We start from the raw sequence: 19,557 nt of genomic DNA, 5'->3' as shown, positions 1-19,557 counted from the left end.
TCCTTCCTCCTTAGTTAGTTTGGGTTATCCTTCCTCATTAGTTAGGGTTATCCTTCCTCCTTAGTTAGGGTTATCCTCCTTCTTCAGTGAGAGAAATCCTTCCTCCCTAGGTGGGGATATCTTTCTTCCATAGTTAATGCTATCCTTCCTCCTTAGTTAGGGTTATCCTTCCTCCTTAGTTGGGGTTATCCCTCCTCCTTAGTTGTGGTTATCCTTCCTCCTTAGTTAGGGTTATCCTTCCTCCTTAGTAAGGGTTATCCTTCCTCCTTAGTTAGGGATATCCTTCCTCCTTAGGGTTATCCTTCCTCCTTAGTTAGGGTCATCCTTCCTCCTTAGTTAGGGTTATCCTTCTTCCTCAGTTAGGGTTATCCTTCCTCCTTAGTTAGGCTTATCCTTCCTCCTTAGTTAGTTGGGGTTATCCTTCCTCCTTAGTTAGCGTTATCCTTCCTCCCCAGTCAGGGTTATCCTTCCTCCCCAGTGAAGGTTATCTTTCCTCCTTAGTTAGGGTTATCCTTCCTCCTTAGTAATGGTTATCCTTCCTCCTTAGTTAGGGATATCCTTCCTCCTTAGTTAGGGTTATCCTTCCTCCTTAGTTAGGGTTATCCTTCCTCCTTAGTTAGTGATATCCTTCCTCCTTAGTTAGGGTTATCCTTCCTCCTTAGTTAGGGTTATCTTTCCTCCTTAGTTAGGGTTATCCTTCCTCCTTAGTAATGGTTATCCTTCCTCCTCAGTTAGGGTTATCCTTCCTCCTTAGTTAGGCTTATCCTTCCTCCTTAGTTAGTTGGGGTTATCCTTCCTCCTTAGTTAGCGTTATCCTTCCTCCCCAGTCAGGGTTATCCTTCCTCCCCAGTGAGGGTTATCTTTCCTCCTTAGTTAGGGTTATCCTTCCTCCTTAGTAATGGTTATCCTTCCTCCTTAGTTAGGGATATCCTTCCTCCTTAGTTGGGGTTATCCTTCCTCCTTAGTTAGGGTTATCCTTCCTCCTTAGTTAGTTGGGGTTATCCTTCCTCCTTAGTTGGGGTTATCCTTCCTCGTTAGTTGGGGTTATCCTTCCTCCTTAGTTAGGGTTATCCTTCCTTCCCAGTCAGGGTTATCCTTCCTCCCCAGTGAGGGTTATCCTTCCTCCCCCGTCATGGTTATCCTTCCTCCCCAGTCAGGGTTATCCTTCCTCCCCAGTGAGGGTTATCCTTCCTCACCAGTCACGGTTATCCTTCCTCTCTTGGTATGGTTATCCTTCCCCCATATTTCTGATTGTATTTTTTGATGACCATTTGGGTGTTCCACCGCTTGTTTTTAGCGGTTCAGCCATCGCAGCAATATTTGGGAGCGCGGTACACGAGGAGGATGAGATGCTCCAATCACCGCATCACCACCAGGAACTTCGTGGATTAATCCTCCGGTCTGTAAATCTACTCTTAGTGATGGCGGTAATAATTACAGTATGTTGCCCCTTTGTCCTGTATTCGAGGGTCTTACTGTCAGTGGTCACCGTGGTGTTACAGGTGTTTATACCCTATATACTGTATATACACCCACACACACTGTATATAGCGGTACATAGAAGGGGGAGGGCACATTGGTTTACTTATAGTAACCCTTTCCCCACTGCCATCATTGATATCAGCTTTCTACATTAATATGGTGATCTGTGGGACGTCAAACATGACTACTACTCCTAGTCTCTGAAAAGATGAGCACTGCTGAGGCTTATAGCTCCACCACAGCTGTATGTAACATGCCTCAGACCAATCATCACTAGCAATTAGGAGGATTGTTTTAAGCAGAACTTCATTAGATGGATGCAGGATGTAAGGGGTTAACAATGCACCACCGGGGGCACCTGTGAATCCCCGGACCCATCAGTCATTCTCTCACCTCATCTCCCTGAGCAAACTGCTGCCCCAGATCCAGGAAATCGTCCACCCGGATAAATCCATCAGCATCCTCATCACACACGTCAAACACCTGGCGCAGCTTGTGGAGCAAGGGCTGCACCTGACCCTGCGCCTCCAGCCGGCCGCTGTCCATCAGGAGCACTATGAAGAGCAGAAGCTGCCAGATGCTGCCGCCATCATCATCCCCTCAATGATACAAAGCCAGAGGAGGAGGAAAAGGAGAGAAGGAAGGGAGGGAGAGGGAGCAGACAGGAGAGAGGGAGGGAAGGAGATGAAAGGAGAGGGGGAGAAAGAGAGAAGCAGACAGCAGAGCGAAAGAGAGGGAGGGACAGCAACGAATGGCAACAGAAAGAGAGGGAGGAACAGTGATGGAGAGCGAGAGAGAGAAGAGCAGCAAACAGAGCAAAAGAGAGGGAAGGACAGCGAAGAAGAGCAAAAAAAGAGAGGAAGAAACAGTGAAGAGCAAGAGAAAGAGAAGGAGGGACAGCGAAAAAGAGAAAAAAAGGGAGGGACAGCGATGGAGAGCAAAAGAAAGAGAGGGAATGACAGCGCAGAAGATCAAGAGAAAGAAAGGGAGGGACAGCGAAGAAGAGCAACAGAGAGAGGAACAGCGATGGAGAGCAAGAGAGAGAAGAGCAACCATCAGAGCAAAAGAGAGGGAAGGACAGCGAAGAAGAGCGAAAAAAAAGAGAGGAAGAAACAGCGAAGAGCAAGAGAAAGAGAGGGAGGGACAGCGAAGAAGAGCAAAAAAAAAGAGAGGAAGAAACAGCGAAGAAGAGCAAGAGAAAGAGAGGGAGGGACAGCGAAAAAGAGCAAGAGAAAGAAAGGGAGGGACAGCGATGGAGAGCAAAAGAAAGAGGGAGGGACAGCGAAGAAAAGCAGGAGAAAGAGAGGGAATGACAGCGATAGAGCGCAAGAGAGAGGGAGGAACAGCAACGAATAGCAACAGAAAGAGAGGGAGGAACAGTGATGGAGAGCGAGAGAGAGAAGAGCAGCAAACAGAGCAAAAGAGAGGGAAGGACAGCGAAGAAGATCAAAAAAAAAAGAGGAACCAACAGAGAAGAGCAAGAGAAAGAGAAGGAGGGACAGCGAAAAAGAGCAAGAGAAAGAAAGGGAGGGACAGCGATGGAGAGCAAAAGAAAGAGAGGGAGGGACTGCGAAGAAAAGCAGGAGAAAGAGAGGGAATGACAGCGATAGAGAGCAAGAGAGAGGGAGGAACAGCAACGAATAGCAACAGAAAGAGAGGGAGGAACAGTGATGGAGAGCGAGAGAGAGAAGAGCAGCAAACAGAGCAAAAAAGAAGGAAGGACAGCGAAGAAGAGCAAAAAAAAAGAGAGGAAGAAACATCGAAGAGCAAGAGAAAGAGAGGGAGGGACAGCGAAAAAGAGCAAGAGAAAGAAAGGGAGGGACAGCGATGGAGAGCAAAAGAAAGAGAGGGAGGGACAGCAACGAATAGCAACAGAAAGAGAGGGAGGAACAGTGATGGAGAGCGAGAGAGAGAAGAGCAGCAAACAGAGCAAAAGAGAGGGAAGGACAGTGAAGAAGAGCAAAAAAAAGAGAGGAACAAACAGCGAAGAGCAAGAGAAAGAGAGGGAGGGACAGCGAAAAAGAGCAAGAGAAAGAAAGGGAGGGACAGCGATGGAGAGCAAAAGAAAGAGAGGGAGGGACAGCGAAGAAAAGCAGGAGAAAGAGAGAGAATGACAGCGATAGAGAGCAAGAGAGAGGGAGGAACAGCAACGAATAGCAACAGAAAGAGAGGGAGGAACAGTGAAGGAGAGCGAGAGAGAGAAGAGCAGCAAACAGAGCAAAAGAGAGGGAAGGACAGCGAAGAAGAGCGAAAAAAAAGAGTGGAAGAAACAGCGAAGAAGAGCAAGAGAAAGAGAGGGAGGGACAGCGAAAAAGAGCAAGAGAAAGAAAGGGAGGGACAGAGATGGAGAGCAAAAGAAAGAGAAGGAGAAACAGTGAAGAAAAGCAGGAGAAAGAGAGGGAATGACAGCGATAGAGAGCAAGAGAGAGGGAGGAACAGCAACGAATAACAACAGAAAGAGAGAGAGGAACAGTGATGGAGAGCGAGAGAGAGAAGAGCAGCAAACAGAGCAAAAGAGAGGGAAGGACAGCGAAGAAGAGCGAAAAAAAGAGGAAGAAACAGCGAAGAAGAGCAAGAGAAAGAGAGGGAGGGACAGCGAAAAAGAGCAAGAGAAAGAGAGGGAGGGACAGCGATGGAGAGCAAAAGAAAGAGAGGGAGGGACAGCGAAGAAAAGCAGGAGAAAGAGAGGGAATGACAGCGCAGAAGATCAAGAGAAAGAGAGGGAGGGACAGCGAAAAAGAGCAACAGAGAGAGAGGAATAGCGATGGAGAGCAAGAGAGAGAAGAGCAGCCAACAGAGCAAAAGAGAGAGAAGGACAGAGAAGAATAGCAACAGAAAGAGAGGGAGGAACAGAAATGGAGAGCAAGAGAGAGAAGAGCAAACAACGGAGCAAAAGAGAGGGAAGGTCAGCGAAGAAGATCAAAAAAAGAGAGAGGAAGAAACAGTGAAGAAGAGCAAGAGAAAGAGAGGGAGTGACAGCAAAGAAGAGCAAGAGAAAGAGAGGGAGGGAAAGCGAAGAAGAGCAACAGAGAGAGGAACAGCGATAGAGAGCAAGAGACAGAAGAGCAAACAACAGAGCAAAAGAGAGGGAAGGTCAGCGAAGAAGATCAAAAAAAGAGAGAGGAAGAAACAGTGAAGAAGAGCAAGAGAAAGAGAGGGAGTGACAGCAAAGAAGAGCAAGAGAAAGAGAGGGAGGGAAAGCGAAGAAGAGCAACAGAGAGAGGAACAGCGATAGAGAGCAAGAGAGAGAAGAGCAAACAACAGAGCAAAAGAGAGGGAAGGTCAGCGAAGAAGATCAAAAAAAGAGAGAGGAAGAAACAGCGAAGAAGAGCAAGAGAAAGAGAGGGAGTGACAGCAAAGAAGAGCAAGAGAAAGTGAGGGAGGAACAGCGAAGAAGAGCAACAAAGAGAGGAACAGCGATGGAGAGCAAGAGAGAGAAGAGCAGCCAACAGAGCAAAAGAGAGGGAAGGACAGAGAAGATCAAAAAAAAAGAGAGGAAGAAACAGCGAAGAAGAGCAAGAGAAAGAGAGGGAGTGACAGCGAAGAAGAGCAAGAGAAAGAGAGGGAGTGATAGCGAAGAAGAGCAAGAGAAAGAGAGGGAGTGACAGCGAAGAAGAGCAAGAGAAAGAAAGGGAGGGACAGCGATAGAGAGCAAGAGAGAGGGAGGAACAGCAAAGAATAGCAACAGAAAGAGGGGGAGGAACAACGATGGACAGCAAGAGAGAGATCAGCCAACAGAGCAAAAGAGAGGGAAGGACAGTGAAAAAGAGCAAAAAAAAAAGAGAGGAAGAAACAGCGAAGAAGAGCAAGAGAAAGAGAGGGAGGGACAGCGATGGAGAGCAAGAGAAAGAAACGGAGCGAGAGTGATGGAGAGCAAGAAAAAAAGAGGGAGGGACAGCGAAGAATAACAACAGAAAGAGGGGGAGGAATAACGATGGAGAGCAAGAGAGAGAAGACCAGCCAACAGAGCAAAAGAGAAGGAAGAAACAGCGAAGAAGCGCAAGTGAAAGAGAGGGAGGGACAGCGATGGAGAGCAAAAGAAAGAGGGAGGGACAATAAAGATCAAAAGAAAGAGAGGGAGGGACAGCGAAGAAGAGCAGGAGAAAGAGAGGGAGGAACAGTGATGGAGAGCAAGAAAGAGAAGAACAGCCAACAGGGCAAAAGAAAGGGAAGGAAAGCGAAGAAGAGCAAAAAAAAAGAGGAAGAAACAGCGAAGAAGAGTGTCAGGCAAAATGTATTTTTGTCCTAGTTTTAAAAATGTTAAAAGGACAGCCAGAGATGTCTTAAATCTCCACCCCCTGCTCATTTAGAAGGGTCCTACATAGAACTCACTCTTTCTCCCCCCAAACAAGGAATTTTTATAACCGCCATAAAACCTCAGCCCAGAGCAAGCATTCTGGTCTAAACTGGAAATCCCCTCCAAAATCCTATTGTCTAACTGTACAAACTTTTAATGTCGATTTTAATAATGCACATGAATGTCACAAACACAGAGACCACATTTTTGAGATGTTCACCTTTTCCAATTGTGATGGTGTGGTTTTCCTGGCTGGGAGACCACCAGGAACCTGGGAAATGGGTTCTGAGCTTCTGAGCGCCATAGAGATATCATATTTGATAACAATCTTCATGAATATTGGTGACGGCAAACATGATGTCTCCATCTTGGATGTGGGACCCCCCCATACCAAGATATGAAATCTGAAGGATTTTTATGTCTTATGCAGCTGGGTGGGTTCACAAAACCAAGCCCCCGTGTGAGGTAAACAACATGGGTGTCTCCTAATGTTTTGGCCCCTTACTAAAAACCAGAACGGCCATTTTAAGTCATTCTTACCCGGGACGCAAAACGCAAGCACCCCTCGCTGCGTGGAGGAATCACACCTAATTTCCGGGGAGCCGTCCCCCCCACAGAATCTGAGACCATCACCTCGTGGCGCAGGTTTTGCTATCACTTATTCCTTTTATTCTAATAACTGTTTTATGCATATATGTAAATTGTCTCTTTTATAATATCTTGTATATCTTTTGTAAACACTGCCCCCCTTTCGGGAGTAAATCATTATTATTTACCAGCTTCGTTCTTCATGTCCTATGTCGAGCAAACACGTTCCTCACCCGCTAATTCACGTTACCTAACGGGTACCCGATCCACCTGTTAAGAGATCGGTGGTGGCAGTATACCGGTATTTATGTGATATTGTGGTTTGAGGGTGGCTGGTCGGAGGTATATATACGTTCCTGGAAGGAACTGGTGGTATATATACGTCCTGTCACATCATGTGCCACAATAGTCGACATAAATTAGAGCAGCTGCGCCCGTGCTTATCCTCGGTCAATACTGTGCTTGACCAGCAGGATAAGGGGGCGCCAGAGGGCTGCAGGGTCTGACTAAGTGTTTTTCGTGACAGACCATATCAATATAACCTAGGGTGCAATATAAAGGGACACAGTGTGGTATATACACTGTGCTGTATATAGAGTAAGGAAAGGGTAAAAATGACAGGTACAGAAACACAGAGCAGAGCGGCCATTATCTACGTTGTGGTCTAGATTCACAGCTACACTGCTTAGTACCATATAATGTTCTCCAGCTGAAGTTTCTAGTAAGTGTAAACTCTCACTCCTTTCTCCGAGCTGCTCTGAATGCTGGATGGAGAGTGATGACAACTTGTTCTTCACAATTCCCCGTAGGCATGAGGTTGTCAGATCAGGAGACACCGGCGACTCAACTGCCCACCCCCGACTCAACTGCCCCCACATAAGGAGTCGGCCTCCACCATGTCTCACTGTAGGATGTATTATGTCATCATCTTGTTCCTTCCAGACCCAGAAGACTCGGCGCAGTCATGGAGGTCACACACAACCCTAGATGGAGGAGTCATTCATGAGTGGTGTACTCACTTCTGCATCAACAAATTTGAGTAACACTGAAGGTTTTGTAGAGTTACATTATAACCGCACTGTCAGGTTATGGGGGAAATATTCTATGAAACGCAGAATAGTCAGAATGTGGAAACTGTTCCTGTGTTCTGTGCGATATACAGGGGGTGTACTCACTTATGTTGAGCACTGTACACACTGCTCGGTACAGCTGTATAACCTCTTCCATGCTATTGCTTCTAGTCAGTTTCTGGTCACCAGTTTCATAAAGTGACAGTTATTTAGTATAAACCTCTGTATAGTGTTTGGCTGCTGCATGTAGTGAGCGTTGTATCTCGGCAGGTGCTGGATGTGCAGCTACACGGCTCAGTACATGTGTGCGGTACCAGAGATCACAGCGCCGGATGTGCACCTACACGGCTCAGTACATGTGTGCGGTACCAGAGGTCACAGCGCTGGATGTGCAGCTACACGGCTCAGTACATGTGTGCGGTACCAGAGGTCACAGCGCTGGATGTGCAGCTACACGGCTCAGTACATGTGTGCAGAATTGGAGGTCACAGCCCTGGATGTGCAGCTACATGGCTCAGTACATGTGTGCGGTACCGGAGATCACAGCGCCGGATGTGTAGCTACAAGGTTCAGTACATGTGTGCGGTACCAGAGGTCACAGCACTGGATGTGCAGCTACACGGCTCAGTACATGTGTGTGGTACCAGAGATCAGAGCGCTGGATGTGCAGCTACACTGCTCAGTACATGTGTGCGGTACCGGAGATCACAGCGCCGGATGTGCAGCTACAAGGTTCAGTACATGTGTGCGGTACCAGAGGTCACAGCACTGGATGTGCAGCTACACGGCTCAGTACATGTGTGTGGTACCAGAGGTCACAGCGCTGGATGTGCAGCTACACGGCTCAGTACATGTGTGCGGTACCGGAGATCACAGCGCTGGATGTGCAGCTACACGACTCAGTACATGTGTGCGGTACCAGAGATCACAGCGCCGGATGTGCAGCTACACGGCTCAGTACATGTGTGCGGTACCGGAGATCACAGCGCTGGATGTGCAGCTACACGGCTCAGTACATGTGTGCGGTACCGGAGATCACAGCGCTGGATGTGCAGCTACACGGCTCAGTACATGTGTGTGGTACCAGAGGTCACAGCCCTGGATGTGCAGCTACACGGCTCAGTACATGTGTGCGCGGTACCAGAGGTCACAGCGCTGGATGTGCAGCTACACTGCTCAGTACATGTGTGTGGTACCAGAGGTCACAGCCCTGGATGTGCAGCTACACGGCTCAGTACATGTGGGCGCGGTACCAGAGGTCACAGAGCTGGATGTGCAGCTACACGGCTCAGTATGTGTGTGTGTGGTACCGGAGATCACAGCGCTGGATGTGCAGCTACACGGCTCAGTACATGTGTGCGGTACCAGAGATCACAGCGCCGGATGTGCAGCTACACGGCTCAGTACATGTGTGCGGTACCGGAGATCACAGCGCTGGATGTGCAGCTACACGGCTCAGTACATGTGTGCGGTACCGGAGATCACAGCGCCGGATGTGCAGCTACACGGCTCAGTATGTGTGTGTGTGGTACCGGAGATCACAGCGCTGGATGTGCAGCTACACGGCTCAGTATGTGTGTGTGTGTGGTACCGGAGATCACAGCGCTGGATGTGCAGCTACACGGCTCAGTACATGTGTGAGGTACCGGAGATCACAGCGCCGGATGTGCAGCTACACGGCTCAGTATGTGTGTGTGTGGTACCAGAGATCACAGCACTGGATGTGCAGCTACACGGCTCAGTACATGTGTGCGGTACCGGAGGTCACAGCGCTGGATGTGCAGCTACACGGCTCAGTACATGTGTGCGGTACCGGAGATCACAGCCCTGGATGTGCAGCTACATGGCTCAGTACATGTGTGCGGTACCGGAGATCACAGCGCCGGATGTGTAGCTACAAGGTTCAGTACATGTGTGCGGTACCAGAGGTCACAGCACTGGATGTGCAGCTACACGGCTCAGTACATGTGTGTGGTACCAGAGATCAGAGCGCTGGATGTGCAGCTACACTGCTCAGTACATGTGTGCGGTACCGGAGATCACAGCGCCGGATGTGCAGCTACAAGGTTCAGTACATGTGTGCGGTACCAGAGGTCACAGCACTGGATGTGCAGCTACACGGCTCAGTACATGTGTGTGGTACCAGAGGTCACAGCGCTGGATGTGCAGCTACACGGCTCAGTACATGTGTGCGGTACCGGAGATCACAGCGCTGGATGTGCAGCTACACGACTCAGTACATGTGTGCGGTACCAGAGATCACAGCGCCGGATGTGCAGCTACACGGCTCAGTACATGTGTGCGGTACCGGAGATCACAGCGCTGGATGTGCAGCTACACGGCTCAGTACATGTGTGCGGTACCGGAGATCACAGCGCTGGATGTGCAGCTACACGGCTCAGTACATGTGTGTGGTACCAGAGGTCACAGAGCTGGATGTGCAGCTACACTGCTCAGTATATGTGTGTGTGGTACCAGAGGTCACAGCGCTGTGTGAAACTACACGGCTCAGTACATGTGTGCGGTACCGGAGCTCACAGCGCTGGATGTGCAGCTACACTGCTCAGTACATGTGTGCGGTACCGGAGATCACAGCGCTGGATGTGCAGCTACACGGCTCAGTACATGTGTGCGGTACCAGAGGTCACAGCGCTGGATGTGCAGCTACACTGCTCAGTACATGTGTGCGGTACCGGAGATCACATCGCTGGATGTGCAGCTACAAGGTTCAGTACGTGTGCGGTACCAGAGGTCACAGCACTGGATGTGCAGTTACACTGCTCAGTATATGTGTGTGTGGTACCAGAGGTCACAGCGCAGTGTGAAACTACACGGCTCAGTACATGTGTGCGGTATTGGAGGTCATAGCTTTGGATGTGCAGCTACAAGGTTCAGTACGTGTGCGGTACCGGAGATCACAGCGCTGGATGTGCAGCTACACGGCTCAGTACATGTGTGCGGTACCAGAGGTCACAGCGCTGGATGTGCAGCTACACTGCTCAGTACATGTGTGTGTGGTACCAGAGGTCACAGCGCTGTGTGAAACTACACGGCTCAGTACATGTGTGTGGTATTGGAGGTCATAGCTTTGGATGTGCAGCTACATGGCTCAGTACATGTGTGCGGTATTGGAGATAACAGCACTGGATGTGCAGCTACACGGCTCAGTACATGTGTGTGGTACCAGAGGTCACAGCGCTGGATGTGCAGCTACACTGCTCAGTACATGTGTGCGGTACCAGAGGTCACAGCGCTGGATGTGCAGCTACACGGCTCAGTACATGTGTGCGGTACCAGAGGTCACAGCGCTGGATGTGCAGCTACACGGCTCAGTACATGTGTGTGTGGTACCGGAGATCACAGCACTGGATGTGCAGCTACACGGCTCAGTACATGTGTGTGTGGTACCAGAGATCACAGCGCTGGATGTGCAGCTACACTGCTCAGTACATGTGAGCGGTACCAGAGGTCACAGCACTGGATGTGCAGCTACACGGCTCAGTACATGTGTGTGTGTGGTACCGGAGATCACAGCGATGGATGTGCAGCTACACTGCTCACTACATGTGTGTGTGGTACCGGAGATCACAGCGCTGGATGTGCAGCTACACTGCTCAGTACATGTGTGCGGTATTGGTGGTCATAGCTTTGGATGTGCAGCTACACTGCTCAGTACATGTGTTTGTGGTACCGGAGATCACAGCGCTGGATGTGCAGCTACACGGCTCAGCACATGTGTGTGGTACCAGAGGTCACAGCGCTGGATGTGCAGCTACACGGCTCAGTACATGTGTGCGGTACCGGAGATCACAGCGCTGGATGTGCAGGTACACGGCTCAGTACATGTGAGCGGTACCAGAGGTCATAGCGCTGGATGTGCAGCTACACGGCTCAGTACATGTGTGCGGTACCATAGGTCACAGCGCTGGATGTACAGCTACACGGCTCAGTACATGTGTGTGGTACCGGAGATCACAGCGCTTGATGTGCAGCTACACTGCTCAGTACATGTGTGCGGTACCAGAGGTCACAGCGCTGGATGTGCAGCTACACGGCTCAGTACATGTGTGCGGTACCAGAGGTCACAGCGCTGGATGTGCAGCTACACGGCTCAGTACATGTGTGCGGTACCAGAGGTCACAGCGCTGGATGTGCAGCTACACGGCTCAGTACATGTGAGCGGTTCCAGAGGTCACAGCGCTGGATGTGCAGCTACACTGCTCAGTACATGTGTGCGGTACCGGAGATCACAGCGCTGGATGTGCAGCTACACTGCTCAGTACATGTGTGTGTGGTACCAGAGGTCACAGCGCTGGCTGTGCAGCTACACGGCTCAGTACATGTGTGCGGTACCAGAGGTCACAGTGCTGTTTGAAACTACACGGCTCAGTACATGTGTGCGGTATTGGGGGTCATAGCTTTGGATGTGCAGCTACACGGCTCAGTACATGTGTGCAGTACCGGAGATCACAGCGCTGAATGTGCAGCTACACGGCTCAGTACATGTGTGCGGTACCAGAGGTCACAGCGCTGGATGTGCAGCTACACGGCTCAGTAAATGTGTGCGGTACTGGAGATCACAGCGCTGGATGTGCAGCTACACGGCTCAGTACATGTGTGCGGTACCAGAGGTCACAGCGCTGGATGTACAGCTACATGGCTCAGTACATGTGTGTGGTACCGGAGATCACAGCGCTGGATGTGCAGCTACACTGCTCAGTACATGTGTGCGGTACCAGAGGTCACAGCGCTGGATGTGCAGCTACACGGCTCAGTACATGTGTGCGGCACCAGAGGTCACAGCGCTGGATGTGCAGCTACACGGCTCAGTACATGTGTGCGGTACCAGAGGTCACAGCGCTGGATGTGCAGCTACACTGGTCAGTACATGTGAGCGGTACCAGAGGTCACAGCGCTGGATGTGCAGCTACACTGCTCAGTACATGTGAGTGGTACCAGAGGTCACAGCGCTGGATGTACAGCTACACGGCTCAGTACATGTGTGCGGTACCAGAGGTCACAGCGCTGGATGTGCAGCTACACGGCTCAGTACATGTGTGCGGCACCAGAGGTCACAGCGCTGGATGTGCAGCTACACGGCTCAGTACATGTGTGCGGTACCAGAGGTCACAGCGCTGGATGTGCAGCTACACTGCTCAGTACATGTGTGCGGTAGCGGAGATCACAGCGCTGGATGTGCAGCTACACTGCTCAGTACATTTGTGTGTGGTACCAGAGGTCACAGCGCTGGCTGTGCAGCTACACGGCTCAGTACATGTTTGCGGTACCAGAGGTCACAGCGATGTGTGAAACTACACGGCTCAGTACATGTGTGCGGTATTGGAGGTCAGAGCTTTGGATGTGCAGCTACACGGCTCAGTACATGTGTGCGGTACCGGAGATCACAGCGCTGGATGTGCAGCTACACGGCTCAGTACATGTGTGCGGTACCAGAGGTCACAGTGCTGGATGTGCAGCTACACGGCTCAGTAAATGTGTGCAGTACCAGAGGTCACAGCGCTGGATGTACAGCTACATGGCTCAGTACATGTGTGCGGTACCGGAGATCACAGCGCTGGATGTGCAGCTACACGGCTCAGTACATGTGTGCGGTACCAGAGGTCACAGCGCTGGATGTGCAGCTACACGGCTCAGTAAATGTGTGCGGTATTGGAGATCACAGCGCTGGATGTGCAGCTACACGGCTCAGTACATGTGTGCGGTACCAGAGGTCACAGCGCTGGATGTACAGCTACACGGCTCAGTACATGTGTGTGATACCGGAGATCACAGCGCTGGATGTGCAGCTACACGGCTCAGTACATGTGTGCGGTACCAGAGGTCACAGCGCTGGATGTGCAGCTACACTGGTCAGTACATGTGAGCGGTACCAGAGGTCACAGCGCTGGATGTGCAGCTACACTGCTCAGTACATGTGAGTGGTACCAGAGGTCACAGCGCTGGATGTACAGCTACACGGCTCAGTACATGTGTGCGGTACCAGAGGTCACAGCGCTGGATGTGCAGCTACACGGCTCAGTACATGTGTGCGGTACCAGAGGTCACAGCGCTGGATGTGCAGCTACACGGCTCAGTACATGTGTGCGGTACCAGAGGTCACAGTGCTGGATGTGCAGCTACACTGCTCAGTACATGTGAGCGGTACCAGAGATCATAGCGCTGGATGTGCAGCTACACGGCTCAGTACAAGTGTGCGGTACCGGAGGTCACAGCGCTGGGTGTGCAGCTACATGGCTCAGTACATGTGTGCGGGGTACTAGAGATCACAGCACTGGATGTGCAGCTACACGGCTCAGTACATGTGTGCGGTACCGGAGATCACAGCGCTGGCTGTGCAGCTACACGGCTCAGTATATGTGAGCGGTACCAGAGGTCACAGCGCTGGATGTGCAGCTACACGGCTCAGTACATGTGTGCGGTACCAGAGGTCACAGCGCTGGATGTGCAGCTACACGGCTCAGTACATGTGTGCGGTACCAGAGGTCACAGCGCTGGATGTGCAGCTACACTGCTCAGTACATGTGAGCGGTACCAGAGGTCACAGCGCTGGATGTGCAGCTACACGGCTCAGTACATGTGTGCGGTACCAGAGGTCACAGCGCTGGATGTGCAGCTACACGGCTCAGTACATGTGCGGTACCAGAGGTCACAGCGCTGGATGTGCAGCTACACGGCTCAGTACATGTGTGCGCAGTACCAGAGGTCACAGCGCTGGATATACAGCTACAATGCTCAGTACATGTGTGGGGTACCATAGGTCACAGCGCTGGATGTACAGCTACACTGCTCAGTACATGTGTGTGTGGTACCGGAGATCACAGAGCTGGATGTGCAGCTACACTGCTCAGTACATGTGCGCGGTACCAGAGATCACAGCGCTGGATGTGCAGCTACACGGCTCAGTACATGTGTGGGGTACCATAGGTCACAGCGCTGGATGTACAGCTACACTGCTCAGTACATGTGTGTGTGGTACCGGAGATCACAGCGCTGGATGTGCAGCTACACTGCTCAGTACATGTGTGCGGTACCAGAGGTCACAGCGCTGGATGTACATTTACACGGCTCAGTACATGTGTGCGCAGTACCAGAGGTCACAGCGCTGGATGTACAGCTACACTGCTCAGTACATGTGTGGGGTACCATAGGTCACAGCGCTGGATGTACAGCTACACTGCTCAGTACATGTGTGTGTGGTACCGGAGATCACAGCGCTGGATGTGCAGCTACACTGCTCAGTACATGTGTGCGGTACCGGAGATCACATCGCTGGATGTGCAGTTACACTGCTCAGTATATGTGTGTGTGGTACCAGAGGTCACAGCGCTGTGTGAAACTACACGGCTCAGTACATGTGTGTGTGGTACCAGAGGTCACAGCGCTGTGTGAAACTACACGGCTCAGTATATGTGTGCAGTATTGGAGGTCATAGCTTTGGATGTGCAGCTACAAGGTTCAGTACATGTGCGGTACCGGAGATCGCAGCGCTGGATGTGCAGTTACACTGCTCAGTATATGTGTGTCGTACCAGAGGTCACAGCGCTGGATGTACAGTTACACGGCTCAGTACATGTGTGCGGTACCAGAGATCATAGCGCTGGATGTGCAGCTACACTGCTCAGTATATGTGTGTGTGGTACCAGAGGTCACAGCGCTGTGTGAAACTACACGGCTCAGTACATGTGTGCGGTACCGGAGATCACAGCGCTGGATGTGCAGCTACACGGCTCAGTACATGTGTGCGGTACCAGAGGTCACAGCGCTGGATGTGCAGCTACACTGCTCAGTACATGTGTGCTGTACCAGAGATCACAGCGCTGGATGTGCAGCTACACGGCTCAGTACATGTGTGTGCGGTACCGGAGGTCACAGTGCTGGATGTGCAGCTACAAGGTTCAGTACGTGTGCGGTACCAGAGGTCACAGGCTGGATGTGCAGTTACACTGCTCAGGATATGTGTGTGTGGTACCAGAGGTCACAGCGCTGTGTGAAACTACACGGCTCAGTACATGTGTGTGTGGTACCAGAGGTCACAGCGCTGTGTGAAACTACACGGCTCAGTATATGTGTGCAGTATTGGAGGTCATAGCTTTGGATGTGCAGCTACAAGGTTCAGTACGTGTGCGGTACCGGAGATCACAGCGCTGGATGTGCAGCAACACTGCTCAGTATATGTGTGTGTCGTACCGGAGATCACAGGGCTGGATGTGCAGTTACACTGCTCAGTATATGTGTGTGTCGTACCAGAGGTCACAGCGCTGGATGTACAGTTACACGGCTCAGTACATGTGTGCGGTACCAGAGGTCACAGAGCTGGATGTGCAGCTACACTGCTCAGTATATGTGTGTGTGGTACCAGAGGTCACAGCGCTGTGTGAAACTACACGGCTCAGTACATGTGTGCGGTATTGGAGGTCATAGCTTTGGATGTGCAGCTACAAGGTTCAGTACGTGTGCGGTACCGGAGATCACAGCGCTGGATGTGCAGCTACACGGCTCAGTACATGTGTGCGGTACCAGAGGTCACAGCGCTGGATGTGCAGCTACACTGCTCAGTACATGTGTGCGGTACTGGAGATCACAGCGCTGGATGTGCAGCTACACTGCTCAGTACATGTGTGTGTGGTACCAGAGGTCACAGCGCTGTGTGAAACTACACGGCTCAGTACATGTTTGCGGTATTGGAGGTCATAGCTTTGGATGTGCAGCTACACGGCTCAGTACATGTGTGCGGTATTGGAGATAACAGCACTGGATGTGCAGCTACACGGCTCAGTACATGTGTGTGGTACCAGAGGTCACAGCGCTGGATGTGCAGCTACAGTGTTCAGTACATGTGTGCGGTACCAGAGGTCACAGCGCTGGATGTGCAGCTACACTGCTCAGTACATGTGTGCGGTACCAGAGGTCACAGCACTGGATGTGCAGCTACACGGCTCAGTACATGTGTGTGTGGTACCGGAGATCACAGCGCTGGATGTGCAGCTACACGGCTCAGTACATGTGTGTGTGGTACCAGAGATCACAGCGCTGGATGTGCAGCTACACTGCTCAGTACATGTGAGCGGTACCAGAGGTCACAGCACTGGATGTGCAGCTACACGGCTCAGTACATGTGTGTGTGTGGTACCGGAGATCACAGCGCTGGATGTGCAGTTACACGGCTCAGTACATGTGTGTGTGTGGTACCGGAGATCACAGCGCTGGATGTGCAGCTACACTGCTCAGTACATGTGTGTGTGGTACCGGAGATCACAGCGCTGGATGTGCAGCTACACTGCTCAGTACATGTGAGCGGTACCAGAGGTCATAGCGCTGGATGTGCAGCTACACGGCTCAGTACATGTGTGCGGTACCAGAGGTCACAGCGCTGGATGTACAGCTACACGGCTCAGTACATGTGTGTGGTACCGGAGATCACAGCGCTGGATGTGCAGCTACACTGCTCAGTACATGTGTGCGGTACCGGAGATCACAGCGCTGGATGTGCAGCTACACTGCTCAGTACATGTGTGTGTGGTACCAGAGGTCACAGCGCTGTGTGAAACTACATGGCTCAGTACGTGTGTGCGGTATTGGAGGTAATAGCTTTGGATGTGCAGCTACACGGCTCAGTACATGTGTGCGGTATTGGAGATCACAGCACTGGATGTGCAGCTACACGGCTCAGTACATGTGTGCGGTACCAGAGGTTACAGCGCTGGATGTGCAGCTACACTGCTCAGTACATATGTTCGGTACCAGAGGTCACAGCGCTGGATGTGCAGCTACACGGCTCAGTACATGTGTTTGTGGTACCGGAGATCACAGCGCTGGATGTGCAGCTACACTGCTCAGTACATGTGTGTGTGGTACCAAAGATCACAGCGCTGGATGTGCAGCTACACTGCTCAGTACATGTGTGCGGTATTGGAGGTCATAGCTTTGGATGTGCAGCTACACGGCTCAGTACATGTGTGCGGTACCGGGGATCACAGCGCTGGATGTGCAGCTACACGGCTCAGTACATGTGTGCGGTACCAGAGGTCACAGCGCTGGATGTGCAGCTACACGGCTCAGTAAATGTGTGTGGTACCGGAGATCACAGCGCTGGATGTGCAGCTACACTGCTCAGTACATGTGTGCGGTACCAGAGGTCACAGCGCTGGATGTACAGTTACACGGCTCAGTACATGTGTGCGGTACCAGAGATCACAGCGCTGGATGTGCAGCTACACAGCTCAGTACATGTGTGCGGTACCAGAGGTCACAGCGCTGGATGTGCAGCTACACGGCTCAGTACATGTGTGCGGTACCGGAGATCACAGTGCTGGATGTGCATCTACACGGCTCAGTACATGTGAGCGGTACCAGAGGTCACAGCGCTGGATGTGCAGCTACACTGCTCAGTACATGTGAGCGGTACCAGAGGTCACAGCGCTGGATGTGCAGCTACACTGCTCAGTACATGTGTGCGGTACCGGAGATCACAGCGCTGGATGTGTAGCTACACTGCTCAGTATATGTGTGCGGTACCAGAGGTCACAGCGCCGGATGTGCAGCTACACGGCTCAGTACATGTGTGCGGTACCAGAGGTCACAGCGCCGGATGTGCAGCTACACGGCTCAGTACATGTGTGCGGTACCGGAGATCACAGCGCCGGATGTGCAGCTACACGGCTCAGTACATGTGTGCGGTACCGGAGATCACAGCGCTGGATGTGCAGCTACACGGCTCAGTACATGTGTGCGGTACCAGAGGTCACAGCGCTGGATGGGCAGCTACACGGCTCAGTACATGTGTGCGGTACCAGAGATCACATTGCTGAATGTGTAGCTACATGGCTCAGTACATGTGTGCGCAGTACCAGAGGTCACAGCGCTGGATGTACAGCTACACTGCTCAGTACATGTGTTTGTGGTATCATAGGTCACAGCGCTGGATGTACAGCTACACTGCTCAGTACATGTGTGTGTGGTACCGGAGATCACAGCGCTGGATGTGCAGCTACACTGCTCAGTACATGTGTGCGGTACCAGAGGTCACAGCGCTGTATGTACAGTTACACGGCTCAGTACATGTGTGCGGTACCAGAGATCACAGCGCTGGATGTGCAGCTACACGGCTCAGTACATGTGTGCGGTACCAGAGGTCACAGCGCTGGATGTGCAGCTACACGGCTCAGTACATGTGTGCGGTACCGGAGGTCACAGCGCTGGATGTGCAGCTACACGGCTCAGTACATGTGTGCGGTACCAGAGATCACAGCGCTGGATGTGCAGCTACACGGCTCAGTACATGTGTGCGGTACCGGAGATCACAGCGCTGGATGTGCAGCTACACTGCTCAGTACATGTGAGCGGTACCAGAGGTCACAGCGCTGGATGTGCAGCTACACGGCTCAGTACATGTGTGCGGTACCAGAGGACACAGCGCTGGATGTGCAGCTACACGGATCAGTACATGTGTGCGGTACCAGAGGTCACAGCGCTGGATGAGCAGCTACACGGCTCAGTACATGTGTGCGGTACCGGAGATCACAGCGCTGGATGTGCAGCTACACGGCACAGTACATGTGTGCGGTACCGGAGGTCACAGCGCTGGATGTGCAGCTACACGGCTCAGTACATGTGTGTGGTACCGGAGATCACAGCGCTGGATGTACAGCTACACGGCTCAGTACATGTGTGCGGTACCAGAGGTCACAGCGCTGGATGAGCAGCTACACGGCTCAGTACATTTGTGCGGTACCAGAGGTCACAGCGCTGGATGTGCAGCTACACGGCTCAGTACATGTGTGCGGTACCAGAGGTCACAGCGCTGGATGTACAGCTACATGGCTCAGAACATGTGTGTGGTACCGGAGATCACAGCGCTGGATGTGCAGCTACACTGCTCAATACATGTGTGCGGTACCATAGGTCACAGCGCTGGATGTGCAGCTACACGGCTCAGTACATGTGTGCGGTACCAGAGGTCACAGCGTTGGATGTGCAGCTACACGGCTCAGTACATGTGAGCGGTACCAGAGGTCACAGCGCTGGATGAGCAGCTACACGGCTCAGTACATGTGTGCGGTACCAGAGATCACAGCGCTGGATGTGCAGCTACACGGCTCA

The 19,557-nt window shown here is 51.9% G+C and overlaps 2 protein-coding genes across 4 annotated transcripts in view; one reads left to right on the top strand and one right to left on the bottom strand.

Annotated features, from left to right (window-relative positions):
• Positions 1-2,116, bottom strand: part of RAB11FIP4 (RAB11 family interacting protein 4) — a 46,817-nt gene extending 44,701 nt beyond the window's left edge. For 2 of the 3 annotated variants that reach the window (XR_012253144.1, XM_073660373.1), the window contains exon 1: positions 1,876-2,116. Coding sequence is in view for 1 of the 3 variants with exons in the window: in XM_073660373.1 (XP_073516474.1) it covers positions 1,876-2,028 (153 nt within the window). In the remaining 2 variants the exon portion in view is untranslated. The remainder of the gene's footprint in view (positions 1-1,875) is intronic. The other variant, XM_073660375.1, reaches the window with a different exon arrangement.
• LOC141176397 (uncharacterized) lies at positions 2,112-4,048 on the top strand. The gene has a single exon (XM_073660376.1). The coding sequence runs from the start codon at positions 2,234-2,236 to the stop codon at positions 3,929-3,931; it is 1,698 nt and encodes a 565-aa protein (XP_073516477.1). The 5' UTR covers positions 2,112-2,233; the 3' UTR covers positions 3,932-4,048.
• The last annotated feature ends 15,509 nt before the right edge of the window (positions 4,049-19,557 follow it).

This window comes from Phyllobates terribilis, unplaced genomic scaffold, assembly GCF_046119375.1.
Source record: "Phyllobates terribilis strain yellow unplaced genomic scaffold, ASM4611937v1 Scaffold_25__1_contigs__length_18738178, whole genome shotgun sequence".
In the NCBI taxonomy this organism is placed as follows: Eukaryota; Metazoa; Chordata; class Amphibia; order Anura; family Dendrobatidae; genus Phyllobates; species Phyllobates terribilis.
The sequence above is the reverse complement of the archived record's forward strand: the minus strand, read 5'-3'. Positions and strand labels throughout refer to the sequence as shown.